At 45.2% G+C, this 19,014-nt stretch overlaps 2 protein-coding genes across 4 annotated transcripts in view; one reads left to right on the top strand and one right to left on the bottom strand.

Moving 5' to 3' along the window:
• Window positions 1-5,050, top strand: part of atg5 (ATG5 autophagy related 5 homolog (S. cerevisiae)) — a 28,232-nt gene extending 23,182 nt beyond the window's left edge. For both annotated transcript variants that reach the window (XM_030369659.1, XM_030369660.1), the window contains exon 8: window positions 3,545-5,050. In XM_030369659.1, coding sequence (XP_030225519.1) covers window positions 3,545-3,681 — 137 coding nt within the window. In that variant the 3' untranslated portion in view covers window positions 3,682-5,050. The remainder of the gene's footprint in view (window positions 1-3,544) is intronic.
• Window positions 5,051-14,969: 9,919 nt separating this feature from the next.
• The window catches only part of prdm1a (PR domain containing 1a, with ZNF domain), a 13,840-nt gene continuing 9,795 nt past the window's right edge, over window positions 14,970-19,014 (bottom strand). For both annotated transcript variants that reach the window (XM_030370929.1, XM_030370928.1), the window contains exons 5-7: window positions 17,909-19,014; window positions 17,669-17,797; window positions 14,970-17,522 (exon numbers count right to left, since the gene is read on the bottom strand). The exon at window positions 17,909-19,014 is cut by the window's right edge and continues 45 nt beyond it. In XM_030370929.1, the coding sequence (XP_030226789.1) occupies window positions 16,890-17,522; window positions 17,669-17,797; window positions 17,909-19,014 (1,868 nt within the window). In that variant the 3' untranslated portion in view covers window positions 14,970-16,889. The remainder of the gene's footprint in view (window positions 17,523-17,668; window positions 17,798-17,908) is intronic.

Raw genomic sequence — 19,014 nt, 5'->3', positions numbered from 1 at the left:
GACATCGAGATGTAGCAAAATCTGTTTTAATAACACAAAGGTTTCTAAATGTAATAGGCCTACAGTACGAGGCAGTGACACATTGTGTTGTACACATGTAGTCTTAATGCACTTTAAAAAGTGTGTGTGTGTGTGTGTGTGTGTGTGTGAAGAAACATGATAATTTGGAAACTTTGACATGAAAACTACCCATATTGCTACAATTGTTGCGCTTACTTGTAATACAATCTCTAAATCGCTCACTACTTTTTCTTGTACCTAAAATCTAGAGGTTCCGGGCGTTGTCAATTAACTTCCCCTGTCTCATAGTGAGAGAGAGGTGTGTGTGTGTGTGTGTGTGTGTGTGTGTGTGTGTGTGTGTGTGTGTGTGTGTGTGTGTGTGTGTGTGTGTGTGTGTGTGTGTGACGTGTGTGTGTGTGTGTGTGTGTGTGTGTGTGTGTGACCACTAAGTAAGAGTGTGTTTGAGAAAGTGAGGCGTCTACTCTGTAGTGGGTTTTACATCTTCAACACCTTTAGACAACCAGAAAGATATGAATGTTATTTTTGTTATGAATCAAAAATTACATGTATCTATGTATGTGTGTATATATATATATATATATATATATATATATATATATATATATATATATATATATATATATATATATATATATATAGATGTAGATAGATAGATAGATAGATAGAGATATATATCTATATCTATATATGTATATATATATATATATATATAGATAGATAGATAGATAGATAGATAGATAGATAGATAGATAGATAGATATAGATATAGATATATATATATATATATATATATATATATATATTTATATCTCTGTTTACATTTTTATATATTTTTTTATGTGTGTATGTATGTATACATATATATATATATAGATGATATCTGTCATGTTTTTGTTTTGTAATGACTTCAAATGTTAATTTTAAATTATTCTTTATATTTTTCTATGCAGGCATGAATGAAGCAGCTTATAAACATATGCTGGTTTGTATAGCTCAATGCTAGCCTACCAAAATACTATAGTGAAATAGTACAATCTCTAAATCGCTCACTACTTTTTCTTGTACCTAAAATCTAGAGGTTCCGGGCGTTGTCAATTAACTTCCCCTGTCTCATAGTGAGAGAGAGGTGTGTGTGTGTGTGTGTGTGTGTGTGTGTGTGTGTGTGTGTGTGTGTGTGTGTGTGTGTGTGTGTGTGTGTGTGTGTGTGTGTGTGTGTGTGTGTGTGTGTGTGTGTGTGTGTGTGTGTGTGTGTGACCACTAAGTAAGAGTGTGTTTGAGAAAGTGAGGCGTCTACTCTGTAGTGGGTTTTACATCTTGAACACCTTTAGACAACCAGAAAGATATGAATGTTATTTTTGTTATGAATCAAAAATTACATGTATCTATGTATGTGTGTGTATATATATATATATATATATATATATATATATATATATATATATATATATATATATATATATATATATATATATATATATATATATATATATATATATATATATATATATATATATATAGATATATATATATATATATATATAGATATATATATAGATATATATATATAGATATATATAGATGTAGATGTAGATGTAGATAGATAGATAGATAGATAGAGATATATATCTATATCTATATATGTATATATATATATATATATATATAGATACATACATATAGATATCGATATAGATAGATATAGATATAGATATATATATATATATATATATATATATATATATCTCTGTTTACATTTTTATATATTTTTTTATGTGTGTATGTATGTATACATATATATATATAGATGATATCTGTCATGTTTTTGTTTTGTAATGACTTCAAATGTTAATTTTAAATTATTCTTTATATTTTTCTATGCAGGCATGAATGAAGCAGCTTATAAACATATGCTGGTTTGTATAGCTCAATGCTAGCCTACCAAAATACTATAGTGAAATAGTATAATATTTTCTAATTTTCAAAGTTCTTTTTAAGTCAACAGGATATTTTAATAGATGATTGATAACAAATAAAATCATTTCACAATACGCTTTCAGCTGAAGGCCATCATGAGGATTGATCTGCTTGACTTTAAGCAGCCATGCTTATGATGCTAGCATATCGATGCCCTTGTACACAAGCTGACACCTGCTCACTGCACTCTGCGAACCTCAGCTACATGAGGGTGGAGCTCGGCGTGCCGTCTATCCAAAAACGGCAGTTATCAGTATGGTTCAACCGTCCTCCTGAAATTACGTGGAGCGGAATGTCTCGTACCCAGCGGTTACACCAACATATGCATAATCGGTGTATGTGTGCGTGTGTGAGATTGAACGTTTTTGTAGGTTTGAATTTGTGAGAGACAGAGTAGGAGTGTAAGCAGTGTCATGTTATAATAGTAAGTTATTGGTAGCTTCATTTTTAAATAAATAATTAATTGGGGACATTTGTCATTTGAAAAGTAATTTAAAGTATCTATATTTGTATATCTGGCGTTAGATTCGACTTTTTAATATTTTCTTTAATATTATGGAATGTTGATAGATCAGGATTATTTATATTATATATTAATGATAGAATGAGAGATTTTTTGGTGTTGTGCGTGTGCTTGTGTGCGTTGGAGGAGGAACGGATGACTTGCTGTAACGGCCTTCATGAACCAGAGAAGAGCTGCATGAACTGAAATGTTTAGATGCCATAGAAATACGTCATACACAGTCCAACCCATTGGCACACACCCAGTAAATAGCTGAACTCAATAACAAGCATTTCATAAAGGCGAACATACATGAAGAATCTCTCTCTTGCTCTCTCTCACACCCACCCACCCACACACAAAAACGCACCCACACAAAATCACCCACATAAGGTGTGAAACTACGTACTGTAAAATTGAAAGTTGAAACATTTAAGTGGACCAAACCTTATAAAGGAGATGAAAACAGCCAACTGTCAGCTCACTTCCCCCTACAACTAACCCTAATAAATGCATTCATGCATACACATACATACACATCTTTGCACAGTCATCCTCCATTAGATTTGTATAAGTATGACATAGGGAAATCAAAACTAAAACCTGGAGTCTATTTTCAGATCATTTGGGGTCAAAGGGACTTTTGTGAGATTGGTTCAATAGCGAGCGAATGTCCATAACGATTGACAATGATTATAATCCGAAGCCGGTCAGTGGTAGAAAAAACACTTTAAGAGGACGTACACTCACATTCTCAAAAATTGTTAGTCGTTAATACTTTATAGGCCCAAAATGATCGGATAATAGGCTCAATGTATAAAGATCCCAAAGTTTTCCTTTAAGCATTTGTCACTCTATGTCAGCCCCTAACCATCTCTACCTAAGCACCAGCTTTCACTGTTCTTATTGCACTTTTTTTAAATTGGATTACGCCCGCCACGCCTAACCTGCTCCTCCATTCGACTCCCTCCTCCTCTCCTCCCCTTTCCGCTCCTCTTCCTCTCCTCCTCCTCCTCCTCCTCCTCCTCCTCCTGTCTGCCCCTCCAGGTGATGCCAAGAAGTACCAGGTTCTGATCCAGGGCATAGAGCCTCTTCTGGAGACCCCTCTGCAGTGGCTCAGCGAGCACCTCAGCCACCCAGACAACTTCCTCCACGTCTGCATACTCCCCGTGCCCACCGACTGAGGACACGCACCTTCCCCCTCCCCCCCCCCCCGCCCTCACCCACCTCCCCCCCTCCCCGCCGTACGGGCCGCCGTGGGAGAGAGAACAATTAACACCTGCGAAACGGGACGTGCCCACGGAACACCTGGCTTAAAGAGCCTCTTAACGAGAAGGGATTAATGAACGACTTAACGATGCAGCGTGAGGACATCGGAGCGCTGTGAGCACGCAGAGCTCCTCTCCCTGCTGCTTGGCTCTCCTCTTCCTCTCTCCTGCTCCTCCTCCTCCTCCTCTCTGCCCTCCCCGGAGCCTGAGCAGGACCGGCAGCCGCTGGGAGAGGTGATCAACCAAACCAACGGCCCTAAAGATTCCCTGGAGAGAACCACTGGGCGTTTCTCTCTTCTTCTTCTTCTTCTTCTCCTCCTCCACCAGCGTCTCCTCCTCCACCCCCCCTCCCCCCAACCCGGTCTGATATCTGTCACCAGCCTTTGGAAGGGAGGGGGGGGTGGTGGTTGCGTCAATGGTGGTGGTGGTGGTGGGGTTGTCCATTGTCTATGCTGAAGCTGCCTTATTTAACTCATCCTCCCCATCGGCCACTCACTCTGGAGTTTACATGCTGTTCTGCAAGCAGACGGCACCTAACCCTCAACAACCCCCGGTGAGACCCGGTGAGGCTGGTCTGGTAACCAGGGGTAACCAGTCAACATCTGGTTCAGCTTGATGCAGTGGGCTGGGTTAATGAGTAAACAGGCCGATTAAGGGGTCTGCAGTCTGGCAGTCAGGGACTGAGGGCCGTAAAAGGCAGAGAACACGTGGTTTCAATGTCAGGGGTTGATTATTTGTTTTCCTCCATCCACCCCGGTCCGGTTTATATTTTTACCAAATGTTTTTTGTGTGTTTTTAATGGGAGGACTGGAATTGCCCATCAGCGGCCCGCGGTTAGCATCTGGTTTGCCTTTTTTGTTTTGACAAAACCCAAGCAGGGGGGGCCTGAGCAGCGGCACTAGGGGGTGAGGCAGCAGCAGCACAGCCAGCATGGGGCGAGGAGGAGCGCACCCACGCGCCAAGAACTTTCTACGGGATGGCCCCGTGCGGCGTGTGTGTTGTTGGCCTCCAGCGGGGGGGGGGTTGTGTTTCCTGGTGGTGGTGGGCGTGACTTACCGAAGGGCCCGGTGGGGTCGCACAGTCTTGGAACCCTTTTCTTACTCACAAACAAACAAACAAAGCCTGAATCCAGAGGAAAAGAAAAACGGAAGGTCATGTTGTGATCCTGCACTGTTGTGGCACAATAATGTTTTTTATTTGAAAAACTAATCATTTCAAGTCATTGTTATTATGATCAATGTGTGGAATATACAAACAATAACGATTAAAATATGCAGCTGTTGTAGATCGTTGTTCTGTGATGTTTGTCAGTATATGCCAATGAACATCGGTCACTTTACAGTGTGGTCATTCAACACCAGCGAGCGGGCGGTGGCTTTAACACAGAGCCTGGTGGAGCAACGCAGTAGAGCAGGGTTTAAGGAGTTTAAGTTTAGACACAGCTTGTGCGACAGGGTTTTCTGTTGGCCATCCACTTCGTCAGCCAAAAAGTCAGTTGGTCAGACAATTTTCAAATTTATTCGTAACTTAGAGCTTTCATTGTAAGTTATGTTTGCTTGTATAAGGTTGTCTACTATAAAGATGAACCGCCTGTGACCTCGACAGTCCGATTTGAATTCTGAAAACAAGGTCAGGGATGCCTTCATGCATTCAACTTCCGATAAACAACCTTATTTAATTCTCTCTCTCTCTCTCTCTCTCTCTCTTTCTCTTTTAACCCCCCCCGGTTAATTATGTTTCTGTTCCACTGCCTGCTAATGAGACCACTAAACAGACAGGCCTGAGGCATGTGAATGTCTGTCTCTGTCTGTCTGTGGTTAACAGTCGGCCAGGGGTATAGACAGAGCTACCTCCTGGGGGTCGTCAGACACTCATCCTGTGTCACCAAGCCAGCTCCATTAATTATATGTGCATATGTGTGTATGAGCGTGATGTCATCATGCTTTCTCACCAGCGCCGCTGCCAAAGCATGAGGAGATGAAGGTTTATGGCGATGAGTCAGGACTCCCTATGGGGTCTTAGGTGTGTGTGTGTGTGTGTGTGTGTGTATTATACAGTACTCGACATGGTGATGAAAGCTGTCCGGCACTGTGGTTGTCTGGCTCCATATGCAAATAGAGAGAGAGATAATGAGAGACAGCAGTCTGGGTCAAAAGGCTGTGAGATCCTACTCCGCCTGGAACGAGACCATGGAAAACTGTTTTATGCATCGGCTAAATAAATTCACCCCGGACACTTTCACTGTTCCTACATCTGTTACTATTCTCCACTATATCCCTATGAAAGTATGACTGGTCACCTGTCTTAACCGCTCTAAAATCGACCAAACCCAAAGCCAATGGGTTTGTGCCTAATGTTTACCCGTGTCTAGTTCATGGTGGTAATTTAAAGAGCATAAACGTGTTGTGCCAGACTAAATAGTTATTGAGCCCTCAACCTCAGTCCAAACAAGCCCAAGCCCCAAAGTATGGAAGCAGGACTCCAAAGCATTTGTATTTACCGAACTTTGTTGAGAAACCTCTTCAACCAGCGTGTCACACATCTTTAATGACTCACTGTTAGGAAACTGCTATTTCTGCTGTTCTTCAGTGATTTGCTCACTCACCTCAAAGAACACAATGGTAATATTACACACGTCCAGCTAATTTGATTCTTAACCAACTCCCTCCTCCTCTCCGTGATGCCGGTATTTCTTTAAGTATCTTCCTGTGAGAGTGGAACCGGTGCTCACGTTTCTCCTCTTGATAAAACCACTCTACCACTTAGATGACTGTGGAAACTTTCATTTGAACCCAAATGTTTGATGTGAGGAGTGTGGTGTCCTTTCTTTACTGGTGTGTGTGTGGGTGTGGGTGTGGGTGTGGGTGTGGGTGTGTGTGTGTGTGTGTGTGTGTGTGTGTGTGTGTGTGTGTGTGCTTTTCTTTGTTCTTCACGGGAGTTTGAACACAGCCTGCACAGTGAGCCAAAACAGAAACTTGATGACCTTTACTTTCATTGCAGATTCTTTAATTGACTACATTTTCTATTCATTTTGAAAGAATTACAGATGTCTCTCATGTTGTTTTCTCTTTGCTTATAATGTCACTTTAACATTATTATTCAAAGCTCATGGCTTAATTAAAATCCCCATCAATTATATATGTTGTTATCTTTTATTTAAGATTTTCAAAATATTTAAATGCATACAGTACATATATTTTTGGCTTTTGGATTTTACTGTAAGCATTTGCTGACCGTCAACTGCTAAGAGATCCATGTCAGCTATTAGCAAACATGATTCAAATGATAGTTAAATCTGATACAACGCAGAGGCTAATTATAACAAGGCCTTTATTCAAAGCCCGGTTGTAGAACAAAGTGTCTTCCTCTTGTTAATGCTCATGATAATTGATGTCGCTGCATCGTTGACTGGTGTCTGGCGTCTTCATGTCCTACATGCAATCAGACAGTGAGGAACAAAGTCCGCTAAACAGAAAACCGAGAGGATGGTGATATAAAATACAAGCAGTTAGTTCGTGTCTCCATACCAATTGTAACTCAGCAGCCTGCTGGCCAGATAAAATACCTAGAGTTTAATGGCCAACTGAATGACAGCAGATTCTGGAAGATCGCTCTCTCTCCCTCGCTCTGTCCGACACGCACGCACACGTACACACACACATGCACATGTATGCATGCACATACACACGCAAACAAACACACTTTTATCGTTAGTGACCTGACCGCAAACAATGCCCTCAAACTAATGTTGGTCCCCTACTGTCCTGGATTCCCCGAATCTGTACTTAGTCCCATACACACACACACACACACACACACACACACACACACACACACACACACACACACACACACACACACACACACACACACACACACACACACACACACACACACACTTTCTTACTCATTCACTGAAACATCCATGCACTAATTTGCCCCCCGAACAAAGTCGAAACACACACTCACATACACATACTAGGGTAATGTCTCGCACACACCCGCACACACAAGGAGCAGTGCGTAATGCACCCCAGGCCACCAGGATTGGAGGCTGCTAGCAGACAGCAAGGCAGAGATCAAGCACATTAACAGACGAGAGTAATTAGTTGCCATGGGAAGGTTCTTCTCTATAGACTGACACACACACACACACACACACACACACACACACACACACACACACACACACACACACACACACACACACACACACACACACACACACACACACACACACACACACACATTACAGACAGTAATACACACCCGTTGGCAATGATGCCCTGTTGAGTTTATAACTCACCCACTGCAGGGGTCCTAGGAGTAGGCTCCTTAACCTGGTACAGGTACAACCAGATGTGGGTGACGCACTCTAAATATGTGGGCACATATTTGTATTGAAGAATAAAATGTACTTTGTATTTTGTTTCAGGTAGTACTAATCTGCTTTTTAGGCCTAAAAAACACAGATTGCTCAAGGTTCTTTTCCGATTTGTACAATGTTGTAATTTACAATTCCTTCCTGGCTGTCATGTCAGGCTTCCCACCATCGGCTCCAGTGTGTCATTTGCTTACATAACCAAGCATTACTTTGGCTCTCAACATCAGGAAGCCCTCTGTAAATTGTACATTTATCAATTGAATAAATGAACCAAATATTTTATAACGTTATGTATAAAAGGCTTAAGTATTGATGTCAAAGCTTCCCATGTCACATGGGTGATATAATATAACGGCTACGTGTTTAGAGAGCTGTTAACTCAGCTGGTATAACTAGCCTAACGCTATGCAACGCTAACTTGAGCTTAGCCAGTCGTGCAATAGAACACTCCATGGCCGATGGTTGGTGCCGATTTTCGATCTTGTATCCCTCACATATCCAACACATTTTTGTATGAATGAACCTAGTAATTAACACCCAGAGAAAATAAGGGATTCCAGATGATTTGCTGCCCGCCTGGTCCCGGAGCTCATGTCGTAACCTAGGTGCATCGGCTATATCTGGGCCCTCCACTGCCAAACAGACCCCATCGGCTAGTTAAACGGAGACTCCCGGGCTAGTTCCCCTCCCAAGGACATGCTGGGCCTGACTCATTATTGTGAAGCACGTGTATCTTTTACTGATTTCTCACCATAGAATCATTACTGAAATGTCATAGGCAGTACTTCTGAGACAGAAGCCCTGACTCAGAAACAACCAATAGTGATACTTATAGTTGAGGCTTCAGTGATTTGATACATTTTTTAACCACTGCAGCTTGTACAGATCGCTAAATCGACATTAGCCCCGGCAAAGTGAGATACTGCCCAAAAAGAAGTTTCTGTGACCTTTGCCTTTAGGGCAACAGTGACCTCAGGGACAACTTTCATCATGTTTCCCGTTATACAGTTTAGTTGTGTGCACAAACATGCAACTGTACTATAGGCCTTCAGCCTACATTTTACTTTGTTAAACATAATACTAATGGTAAAAGTGACTATACATGTACCGGTATATACATTATATATGTTTATGTATATATACAGTATATATATATATATATATACTGTATATATATATATTATATTTCTATTTCTCGTTATGAATACGTAACATTTGTCTCTGTATGTCGGTCAAAAGAACCAGGAGCTCACTTCTTGCCTCATTGGTTTACATGAGTCTGTTTCTCTGTTGAAACAGCTTCCCACTATAATAGTACACTAGTCAACATAGTTGGAATAGTGTACTAATGTATTTGATTATGATGCAGAGTTCTGGATTGAATTAAAGCCGTGATGAGTTCAGACTAAGTCACCGGTCTCTGTGAAATGTTGCTCTATTATGAGACTTTATAGCAGTCCCTCGGGGGTCCTCCTTTACACCGTTAAGACAAAACAACCCAAATATGCTTCTCGTTTCGCACCTAATCAAATACTCCTGTTCCCAAGTTGGTCTTCATCTTCCCAGAGATTAGTCGTTTAATTTTCAAAGCTTTTTAAATGGTTTGTGTTGAAATTAAAAGAGATGTTTTTCTAACTTCTGCCTGCTGGGTTCATCAGTGTTTTTTTTTCTTGTTTTTACTGTTCCTATAAATTATGAGATATTTGATAAAACATTCTTAAGTATGCATGATATATATTTTTAATCAGGGAGATCTGAATGAACTCATACTGTTTAAATATTAAATAAAGCTGTAGATTTATTATGAGAAATAATATACATTTAGCTTACATAAAAATAATATCTGACTAGACTGTAACAGCTGTTTCAGATGATGAATAGACAGCCCTACGAAACAGATGTCAGAAATTTGTGACAGTATACTTTGGATTCCTCAAGACCTGTTTCAGATTTGATTGTCACGTCATTCCTGTGGTAAAATACATATAATCTTTCTCTAGACTCTTACATGTGCTTTTACATTTGTTCTTTACACTTTGATGATATTTGCATGTGTCATATCCTTGACAAAAGGCCTATACATTGTTTTATATGCTAATGTTTTTTACCTAACTTAAATTCTAAAGAAATAAGCTGTTTATGAGCGACAGCTTCCTGCCTCTTTCAAATTTATTGTTTGTATTTATTTATCTATTAATCTTTTAAGATCACAGTATGATGGATAAGTATGTGCAGAGCAGATGTCCCTAGTTCTAGATTGAGAACCACACACACTCACAGGCCCACAGACACACCAACCACTCTGTTTCCAGTAAGTAGGCCTAACCCATAAACTAAGTTAGAAAAAACGGTCTAAAAGATACTACCCTCATCTCCCATTTGCGCTCTTTTTCTCACACGCTTTCTCTGTTTCTCTCTCTTTCCCTGTCTCTCTCTCTCTCTCTCTCTCTCTCTCTCTCTCTCTCTCTCTCTCTCTCTCTCTCTCTCTCTCTCTCTCCCTCTCTCTCTCTCTCTGTCTCTCTCTCGCTCTATCGCTCTCTCTCTCTCTCACTCTGGCTGTCTCTCTGTCTCTCTCTTGCTCTCTGTCTCTCTCTCTTCCTATGAGCCTCGTTTCTGAGACACAGAGACATGGCCCTTGTGGAGGATGTATTTTAACGAGCCCTCAACCTTTGAAGTTTGTAATGACTCAGAGGACATAGTTCAACTTCCCTCGCTCTCTCTTTTTTTCTCCTCTCTCCCTATCTATCTCTCTCTTTCTGTCGGTCTTTCACTACCATAGCCTGTTGCTGTTTTTCTTCCTCTAGCTTGTACCTCTTCTTGTTTCCCTCTTCTCGCTATGTCTTGCTCCCTCGTGGCCTGTCTCTCTATCTGTCTCCCTCCCTCGTTCTCTGAAGTTATATGAGGTGCAGGGAGACTTTCTCCTTTGCAACAAAACTCCTGAACTACTTACTGCACAATCACACAATCGCACATATCACATGCACCTCCATACACAAAGACACATGCATGCACCTGCAGCTATCTATCCTTTTCTCTGTTCTACAACAAATGAGTGTACCTCATTTAGCACTGGGTCTAATGGGCAGGTAGAGAGAGAGAGAGAGAGAGAGAGAGAAAGAGAGAGAGAGAGAGAGAGAGAATGACAGGGGGACGTAAATGATAGGGGCTGGCCAGCCAAAACACTTTGATCTACTTCACTCTGCTCCCAACTCCTGCATGCCTACCCCCCCCGCCCCCTCTCTTCGTCTCTCTCTTCCATCCCTCTCTCGCTCTCTTCATCTCTTTCAATTCAATGTCTCTCTCTCTCACTGTCTTTGTCTCTCTCTCTTGCTTGTACACAAACACACATTCATAAGTACTAGTTCCCCTTTCCAGCTGCAGCCCCGGGTCATCGTGCTAAACCTGTGTGCACGTGTGTGCGCGTGTGTGTGTGTGTGTGTGTGTGTTTGTGTGTGTGCGTGCGTGCGTGCGTGCGTGCGTGCGTGCGTGTGTGCGTGCATGCGTGCGTGCTTATGTGTGTGTGTGTTATCGATGGCTCCGGACTGGCTGAGAGGAAAACTGTAATTTGTCACAAAGGGACAAAAAGCCACCGTACACACACACAAACGCACACATATTCACACAAATACACAGACAAAAGTTCAAGACCATGACATTTATTTACAGTTTATGTTTGAGGTTATGTGTCCATATTTGCGTTCTTTCTATCCCGTGCAATGTGTTTTTTAAGCCCAAACATGTTTTGCTGTGTTGCAATGTAAACGCTAAAAACATTAAATTACAAAACATGAGGACACAGCCTTCCTGCCAGCATCTCCACGCTGTTGATCTGGTCAACACCACTTTCTATCTGGAGTGGTGTAAACACATGTGAATACCACACACACACACACACACACACACACACACACACACACACACACACACACACACACACACACACACACACACACACACACACACACACACACACACACACACACACACACACACACACCCATGCACAAACACGATTTATCAATTCAATCCAAGCCCTATTTACATATTTACAGACCCCAAAACGCAATGTGATCTGAATCTGTTTCATTGATCTTTATTATTGTTTGAATATGTGTGTGGGTTTTTGTGTGTGTCTGTATTGTATTCCTTTAAAGTACTTAAAGTATAAGCCAGCAAGAAATATAAGAACCAGGAACAGGATACAAACTAACCCAACCCCTGACTTTCCACTGTCCTGTGTCTAATTCCCACCTCACTTCCCTCCTTTTGGTTCAGAACCAGCCTCTCGTCTGTGACTGCATTGGTCGGTGAGCCCGCCCTCCTCCTCCACCTGCTCCTCCACCTCCTCCTCCTCCTCCTCCCCCTCCTCCAGCTTCCCCTGAAAGGAGCATGACTTACTGTTGGGGGCGGAGGACAGGGCGTAGCTGAGCTGGTGTTTCGGTGATGTGTGTCTGTGTTCTTAGTCAGGGAGCACAACCGTGGTGACAGACCTTATCAGTTACCGTAAAACTGTTGACGGAAAAAAACAAATGTATTACCGTAAAACATTTTTAGTGATGCCGTCATGTGTAGTGTTTTGTTTACGTCTAAAAGTTAAAATATGTGTGTGGATGGGTGGATGCGGTTGTGTGGATGTGTCTGCGTGTCTGCGTACACTTGTTTGGTGTACCAAAACGAATCGCCAAGCAGTGACATCACTTCTGAGCAAGACTGAAAGTGTGACGATCAAAGAGAGATTGGATATCGGGAGGGAAACACCAGTGGATTTATTTCCTCAAGACAGGGGGAGGGATGCGACGCTCTCTGGTTCGAGTCCAGTGGGCTCACATATGGCTCTGAAGTCAGACACACATAAATATATATATATATCATTATACGCGCACGTGTGTGTGGTTGTCGACGCAAGAGTGCATAAAAATCTTTATTTTTCGGTTCAGCGTAGTCTTTGATGACTTCTCATCAGCTCTCCACACACAGGCCCTCCGGGCTGCTCTGAGGGCCTGTTGGATGCATGTAGGACAGCAGAGTTGATACTAAGTATGAGACTTGATCTGGCATGAGAATAGGTTTGATATATGTATGTGAAACTGTTTGATATATATGATGACAGAATTGATAGATTGGCGAGTGGATTGATGTACGATGACAGCAGATTAGATGAGGGCAGATCTGATGTGTAGTGTATTTGATCTTTCTTTGTGTCATGGTTTGATGAATGAATGAGATGAGATATACTGTAGATTTGACTCGTGAGTTTATATCTGCAACAATGGACTCAAATAACCCTTCAGACGAGTGATTAGCTCAAATGAACAAACTAATTCCAGAAAAACAAGTTAACTTGATCTTAATTTAGCAACGAACAATCGGATAATAAAATCGGTCAATCATGCTGTTCAAAGTCTGTTCATACAATAGGATCATACACCACCTTATCCGCTAATGCATCACATGACTATGAGGAAAGCCCCTAAGCAGTGGGCCACAGTGGGCCGCCCACGCTCCACGGCACCACGCAGGGTCAGCGGTGTCTCCGTGGATCCCCTTCTTCATGGTGTCAGCGGTGGTTCCACTGTCTGCCTTGTCTGGAACCTGCTGTGTCAACGGGTGACTGAGAAGTTTCCCCTCCACTAGTAATAGTAAGATGCAGCCGTAAACAGGAAAGAGAAACAAGATGTGCAAGAGCGAAACACGCTGAGTGAAAGAGCGATGGTTTGGTTTATTTTGGGGTCGGAGTAAAAATTTCTGCTCATGTCAGCTCAGGGGGGGAATGTCCAACCTGGTGACGAAGAGGCAGAACCACTGCGGAGGTGGATATGTTTACCATGGTCAGATGTCTAGCGGACTGCTTGTGTCTGTCCATGAATCTCTCTATCATGGCCTATATAACTACTTTTACTTCTACGGAATTGTACAGCTCAGTGACTCTTTCCTCACTGTAGCTCAACCTCATCGGCAACACTTATAACACCAATATATACTTTCCTCGTTGATATTGAGCTACAATTCATTTCCTTTACTTAACTACTTTAATACAATTGAGTAGTTTCGCCAGTAAGTATTATTTCTAGTTGATTCATGGTTTCAACTGGGGAGGGAAAATATTGTGTTGCTTACAAGAGAAGGTTGGGTGGGGGCTTGGGGGGATGTAGAGAGGGACAGAAGAGTGCAGGATATAAGACAGACCATATTAAGTCCAGCCCACAGGGCACAGAGAAATGTGTTCCTACTTCCTGTTCCTGTGTTAAAGGCCGGCGTGGCACAGAGATGGACATAAAGATTCATGAGCCCACATCCCAGGGCATGTGTCCCGGGTCCAGTGGCGGGTGTTTGAACTCTGCATGGAGCAGGACCTGCTCTGCTGTTCAGGGTTGGGCTGAAGGCTGGCTGACCAGACTGGCTCTGGGTGCAGAGAACTGGTTTGGGTTACAGCGTGTTTGCACTGTTTTAGAACCAGGAATCAGTTGGTTGGGGACAGACGCTAAGAGATAATGATACACGGGACGAGCAGGGAGTGGTGGAGTTGCTGGGTGGTTTTTGGTTGGTGGTTGGTTGGCTCTTTGGTTGACACTGCTGAGCCATTTTACTCTTGCTATAGCTGCAGGTGTTCCGACTAGCTTCTCTTGTGATGCTTATAGCTAAGCCTAGTCCAAATCTAAACTATTGAATACATAGCAGGAGAGTGAATGACGCACCACAGAATGAGAGTGTATATCCTATTGATGTATGCATGATTATATGTGATTCATACGTGTTTATGTGGTTTAAAAGATATAGAAATAGAAAAACTTTTCTGAACAAATCACACAAAGCCAGAGGGTTCAGATTAGTGAACAGTGAACATTTATATCATAATTTACAATTTGACAATTTTGCACATAAATAACTATGTAAACCAGAATGTAAACAGAGAAAATTCCCATCTGGAAATATAAAGCTCTGATCAAAAGACTTTGGTCAAAACATCAGGCCAGGACACAGAGAGTGAGAGAGAGAGAGAGAGAGAGGGAGATCAACCGAAAGTGAGGGGGGTACATTAGAGAGGCAAAAGGAAGATGAGGTTTTGATGAACAGCTGCTGGCCTGGTGGTTTTCGCCATGGGAACCGAGAGTTCTAGAATGATCTCAATGCCAAAGTTCCAACCCATGTCAGTTTAATTGTACACAGTGTAAGTGGTATGAGTGTTAGGGGGGCAAGAGGGGGTCTGGACAGAATGGAGGAGGGGGTGGGGGGGCAGTGCATTGGAGGGCCGTAGTGCCCTTGTGCATGTGTGCGCCAGTTGAGAATACTAGATTGAACATCAACGGGGGCTGGTACATTATTTTCTCAATTTAAGAAGATTTACAAAAAAAAAAGACATATACAATATAAAACAAGACCACCGCCCGAGAGAGGAAGACCATGACAGACAGTAGAGCTCTTCTTCGGCTGACCCGGACTCCTCTCATTCGTGTTGATCGCTCCTTGTTTTTTTGGTGGTGGTGGGGTTTGGTGTGAGAAGCTCAAAGTGTGCTTTGGTTTGCTAGCCTCAAGGTTTTCAGTCCGAGTGGGCTCAGCCCCAGTTTGGTATTGACAGTGTTGTGAGGGTTTGGGAGGAGGAGGAGGAGGAGGAGTGGCAAGGGGTGGGGTTAGGGGTGACCTCCAGGGCCTCCTCTATGTGCTACATACAGAGCAGACGGGGGTCGTCCCCGCCGCGGGTCCATCGGAGCTCCGGACGCTCCAGTTCAGTTTGGTTTTTCTCCTTCTTCTTCAAGTAGCAAAAGCAAATAAATAGAACACGCCCACCTTCAGCTGTTCCTTCGAACACGCACACATGCAGGCACGCACACACACACACACACACACGCACGCACACTTCAGCCACGCCATAATCGTACATGCATACACACATAATGAGGTAACCGTTGTCACGAATATACAAAAATGCCCCTTTTTGGTTAATTTAAATTAAGTATTTAGAAAAAATAGTTTTAGGAAAGCTGGCTGGTACGGTGAGAGTTCAAATAGAGATTTCCATTTTGAATTTACAATGTATGTGCCCAACTTTGGCAGTAAAAAAAATAAACCAGACGAAACCTTTCAACCCGACTGGATCATTAAAACAATTCATAAAGTAGAAACCCTGAAGATTGGAGACCTGTTGCTTAAGGGTCAGGCCAGGTTGATGACCAGCATAGTGACGGAGGACCATCTATACAGAGTTCAGAGACAGCTGCTGTTAAATGACAACAGACACCTATTCTTTCACTTATTGCTTTGGAAGAGGACAAAAAAAACATGTAATAAATTAAAGATATATGACAATTAAATCAATCGATCAAAAAATACATTTGAAATTAAAGACCAAATAATAATAACAATTATAACGACAACAATAATGATAGTAGCATTATATTAATTACATAAAAGATTCAGTCCATTGGAGGTGATTGTCTCTAAGTAGAGCAAAGCTGAAACCACGACTAGTAGTTTTGGGACAGTGCCTCTTGTAACCCTGAGAACGCAAGTCCCTGATAGGTAAAAAATGAACAACAAAAACAACAACCCGTCTGTGCCAACAACATCGTTGCCGTTGACGACCGGGTCATACATTTATTTACAGGCGTTGCTCCTGGCAACCCAATTGTCTTTGAGCCATTTAAGTCTCGAGTTCAATGAGACCCCTGGCTTGGCTGTGAGGAGAGGGGGTGGGGGGGGGGGGGAGGGTGTGTTCATGGGGAGGGGTGAGGGGCTTCAAAGGTCACTCCATCTCCTGCTTGACGGTGACGCCGACCGTCAGCGAATGGGCGGGGCTACTGTGTCGCATCTTGATGACGGACGTCTCCGTCGCCGACGACGATGGGTACATGCTGAAGCCCGCCCCGGGCAGCAGGAGCTCGCCGACTCCCCCGGCGCCGCCCTTGTGGTGGTGCGAGCCGTAGGGCGAGGCGGCGGCCTTCAGCTCCATCTCCCGCCGCAGCATGCCCAGAACCTGGCTCTCCAGCATGGCCTCGGTCTCCACTCCGCCCTGCAGCTGCTCCAGCCGCTCGGCGTGCTCGCTCATGTCAAAGCGCTCGATCTCCTCGTTGATGCGCTGCAGCTCGTCCAGGTGGGCCTGGGGCGGCGGGGCGGCCGAGGGGCTGGCGGCCGCCTGCATGGCCACGGCGCAGTAGCCCTTGAGGTGGAGCCGCAGGCTGCACACGTGGATGTAGTGGCGCTGGCAGTGCAGGCACTTGTGCGGGCGCTCGCGCGAGTGCAGCCGCTTGTGCAGCTTGAGGTGGACGAACTGGGTGAACTTGGCCGGGCACAGCTTGCACTGGTAGGGCTTCTCGCCCGAGTGCAGCCGCAGGTGGGTCTTCAGGTTGCTGGTGCTGCTGAAGCGCTTGTGACACACCTGGGGGGAGGGAGGGGGTAAAACAGGGCATGGGGTTAGAACCTGGTCGATACGCACGATCCATGAATCGGTGAATGAATAGCAGTTCAACTCCGACAGCGGATTGAATCTACATTAGCGTTGAGAGGAGGGGTCCTTATTCTTACCTGGCACTCGTGGGGCTTCTCCCCGGTGTGGACCAGGAAGTGTTTCTGGAGGTGGGCGAGTTGGGTGAAGCCCTTGTTACACGTCTGGCATTTGAAGGGTCTTTCTCCGCTGTGGACACGCAGGTGGACCTGAGGATGCGACGAGGAAAACAGATTAGGGGATGAATGAAGATAATACCGTGTGTTTCAGCGTTAACACCGGGAGCGGTGTGCTGCAGGCGCCGTGGCTGCGGGGCTCACCTTGAGGTTGGACAGCTGTCCGAAGGTCTTGCTGCAGACGTTGCACTCGTACTTGATCTTGCCGTTCTGCTTCTTCAGCGGGTAGGGCAGCGTCTTGTAGCCCGCCGAGTTCCCCCCGCCTCCTCCGCGCTTCATCTTGCTCAGGTTCATGGCCTCCTCCTCCGAGCGGTGGCCGTCCCTGCCGCCGTTGCCCAGCAGGGCGGCGGTGGGCTTGGTGGGCAGCCTCTCGCTGGGCGGCGCCGTGCCCGCCGTGGGCGACCCGCCGGAGGCGGCGCGGTGGTTCCCGTGGGGCGGGGGTCCGTGCTGCGCGGGGAAGGCATGGTGGGGGCCGGACTTCTCCTTCAAGGAGGTGGCGTTGCAGAAGGCACTGGAGGGGGCGGGCATCAGGAAGTCCCTGTGGGCGGAGGACAGCGACGACGGGTGGTGGGGGTGGTGGGGGTGGTGGTGGTGGTGGTGGGCGTGGTCAGGAATCAGGAAGCGCCTCCCGGCCGCCTCGCCAGGCATCAGGGGCATGTGGGGGGGCAGCATGCGGCTGTAGACGGGGTAGATCCTGGGGAAGATGCCCCCCACGGTGGGCACGCCGCCGCCAGGCAGCGGGTAGTGGTGGGGCAGCAGGTAGGGGGAGTAGGGCCCCACCGGGGGGTAGAAGGGGGCGGAGAGCGGGGCGGAGGGAGGGGAGTACCCCGGGTAGGGGGAGTAGAAGGACCCGGGGGACATGGCCGGCCCCGAGGGGCTGCCGTGGGGCGTGGTCTCGGGGCTGCTCCTCGCCGACGGACTGGGCGTCGCCGACGACTGGTTGCCGGGCGAGTGGGTCGCCGAGTAGCCGAACTGCGGCGGCGTGAGGCTGAGGAAGTCCTCGGGGCCGTGGGGGCGGGGCCGGTGGGCCGGGTACACGGCGCGGGGGTACAGGGGCCGCTCGGGGCTGTCGGGGCAGCGGGGCCGGGTGGGCAGGGGCCGGCTGGGCTCCCTCCTGGGGGGGGACGAGGAGGAGGAGGGGGAGGAGGAGGTGCAGTTTGTGCCCCGCAGGATGGAGAGGACGCTGTGCTCCTTCTTGGCCGGGGTGGGGGTGATGCAGGGGGGGCTGGTGGAGGTGTGCACCCCGCGCT

This window comes from Gadus morhua, chromosome 11, assembly GCF_902167405.1.
Source record: "Gadus morhua chromosome 11, gadMor3.0, whole genome shotgun sequence".
In the NCBI taxonomy this organism is placed as follows: domain Eukaryota; kingdom Metazoa; phylum Chordata; class Actinopteri; order Gadiformes; family Gadidae; genus Gadus; species Gadus morhua.
Note: the sequence above shows the minus strand (reverse complement) of the source record. Positions and strands in the feature narration are given on the sequence as shown.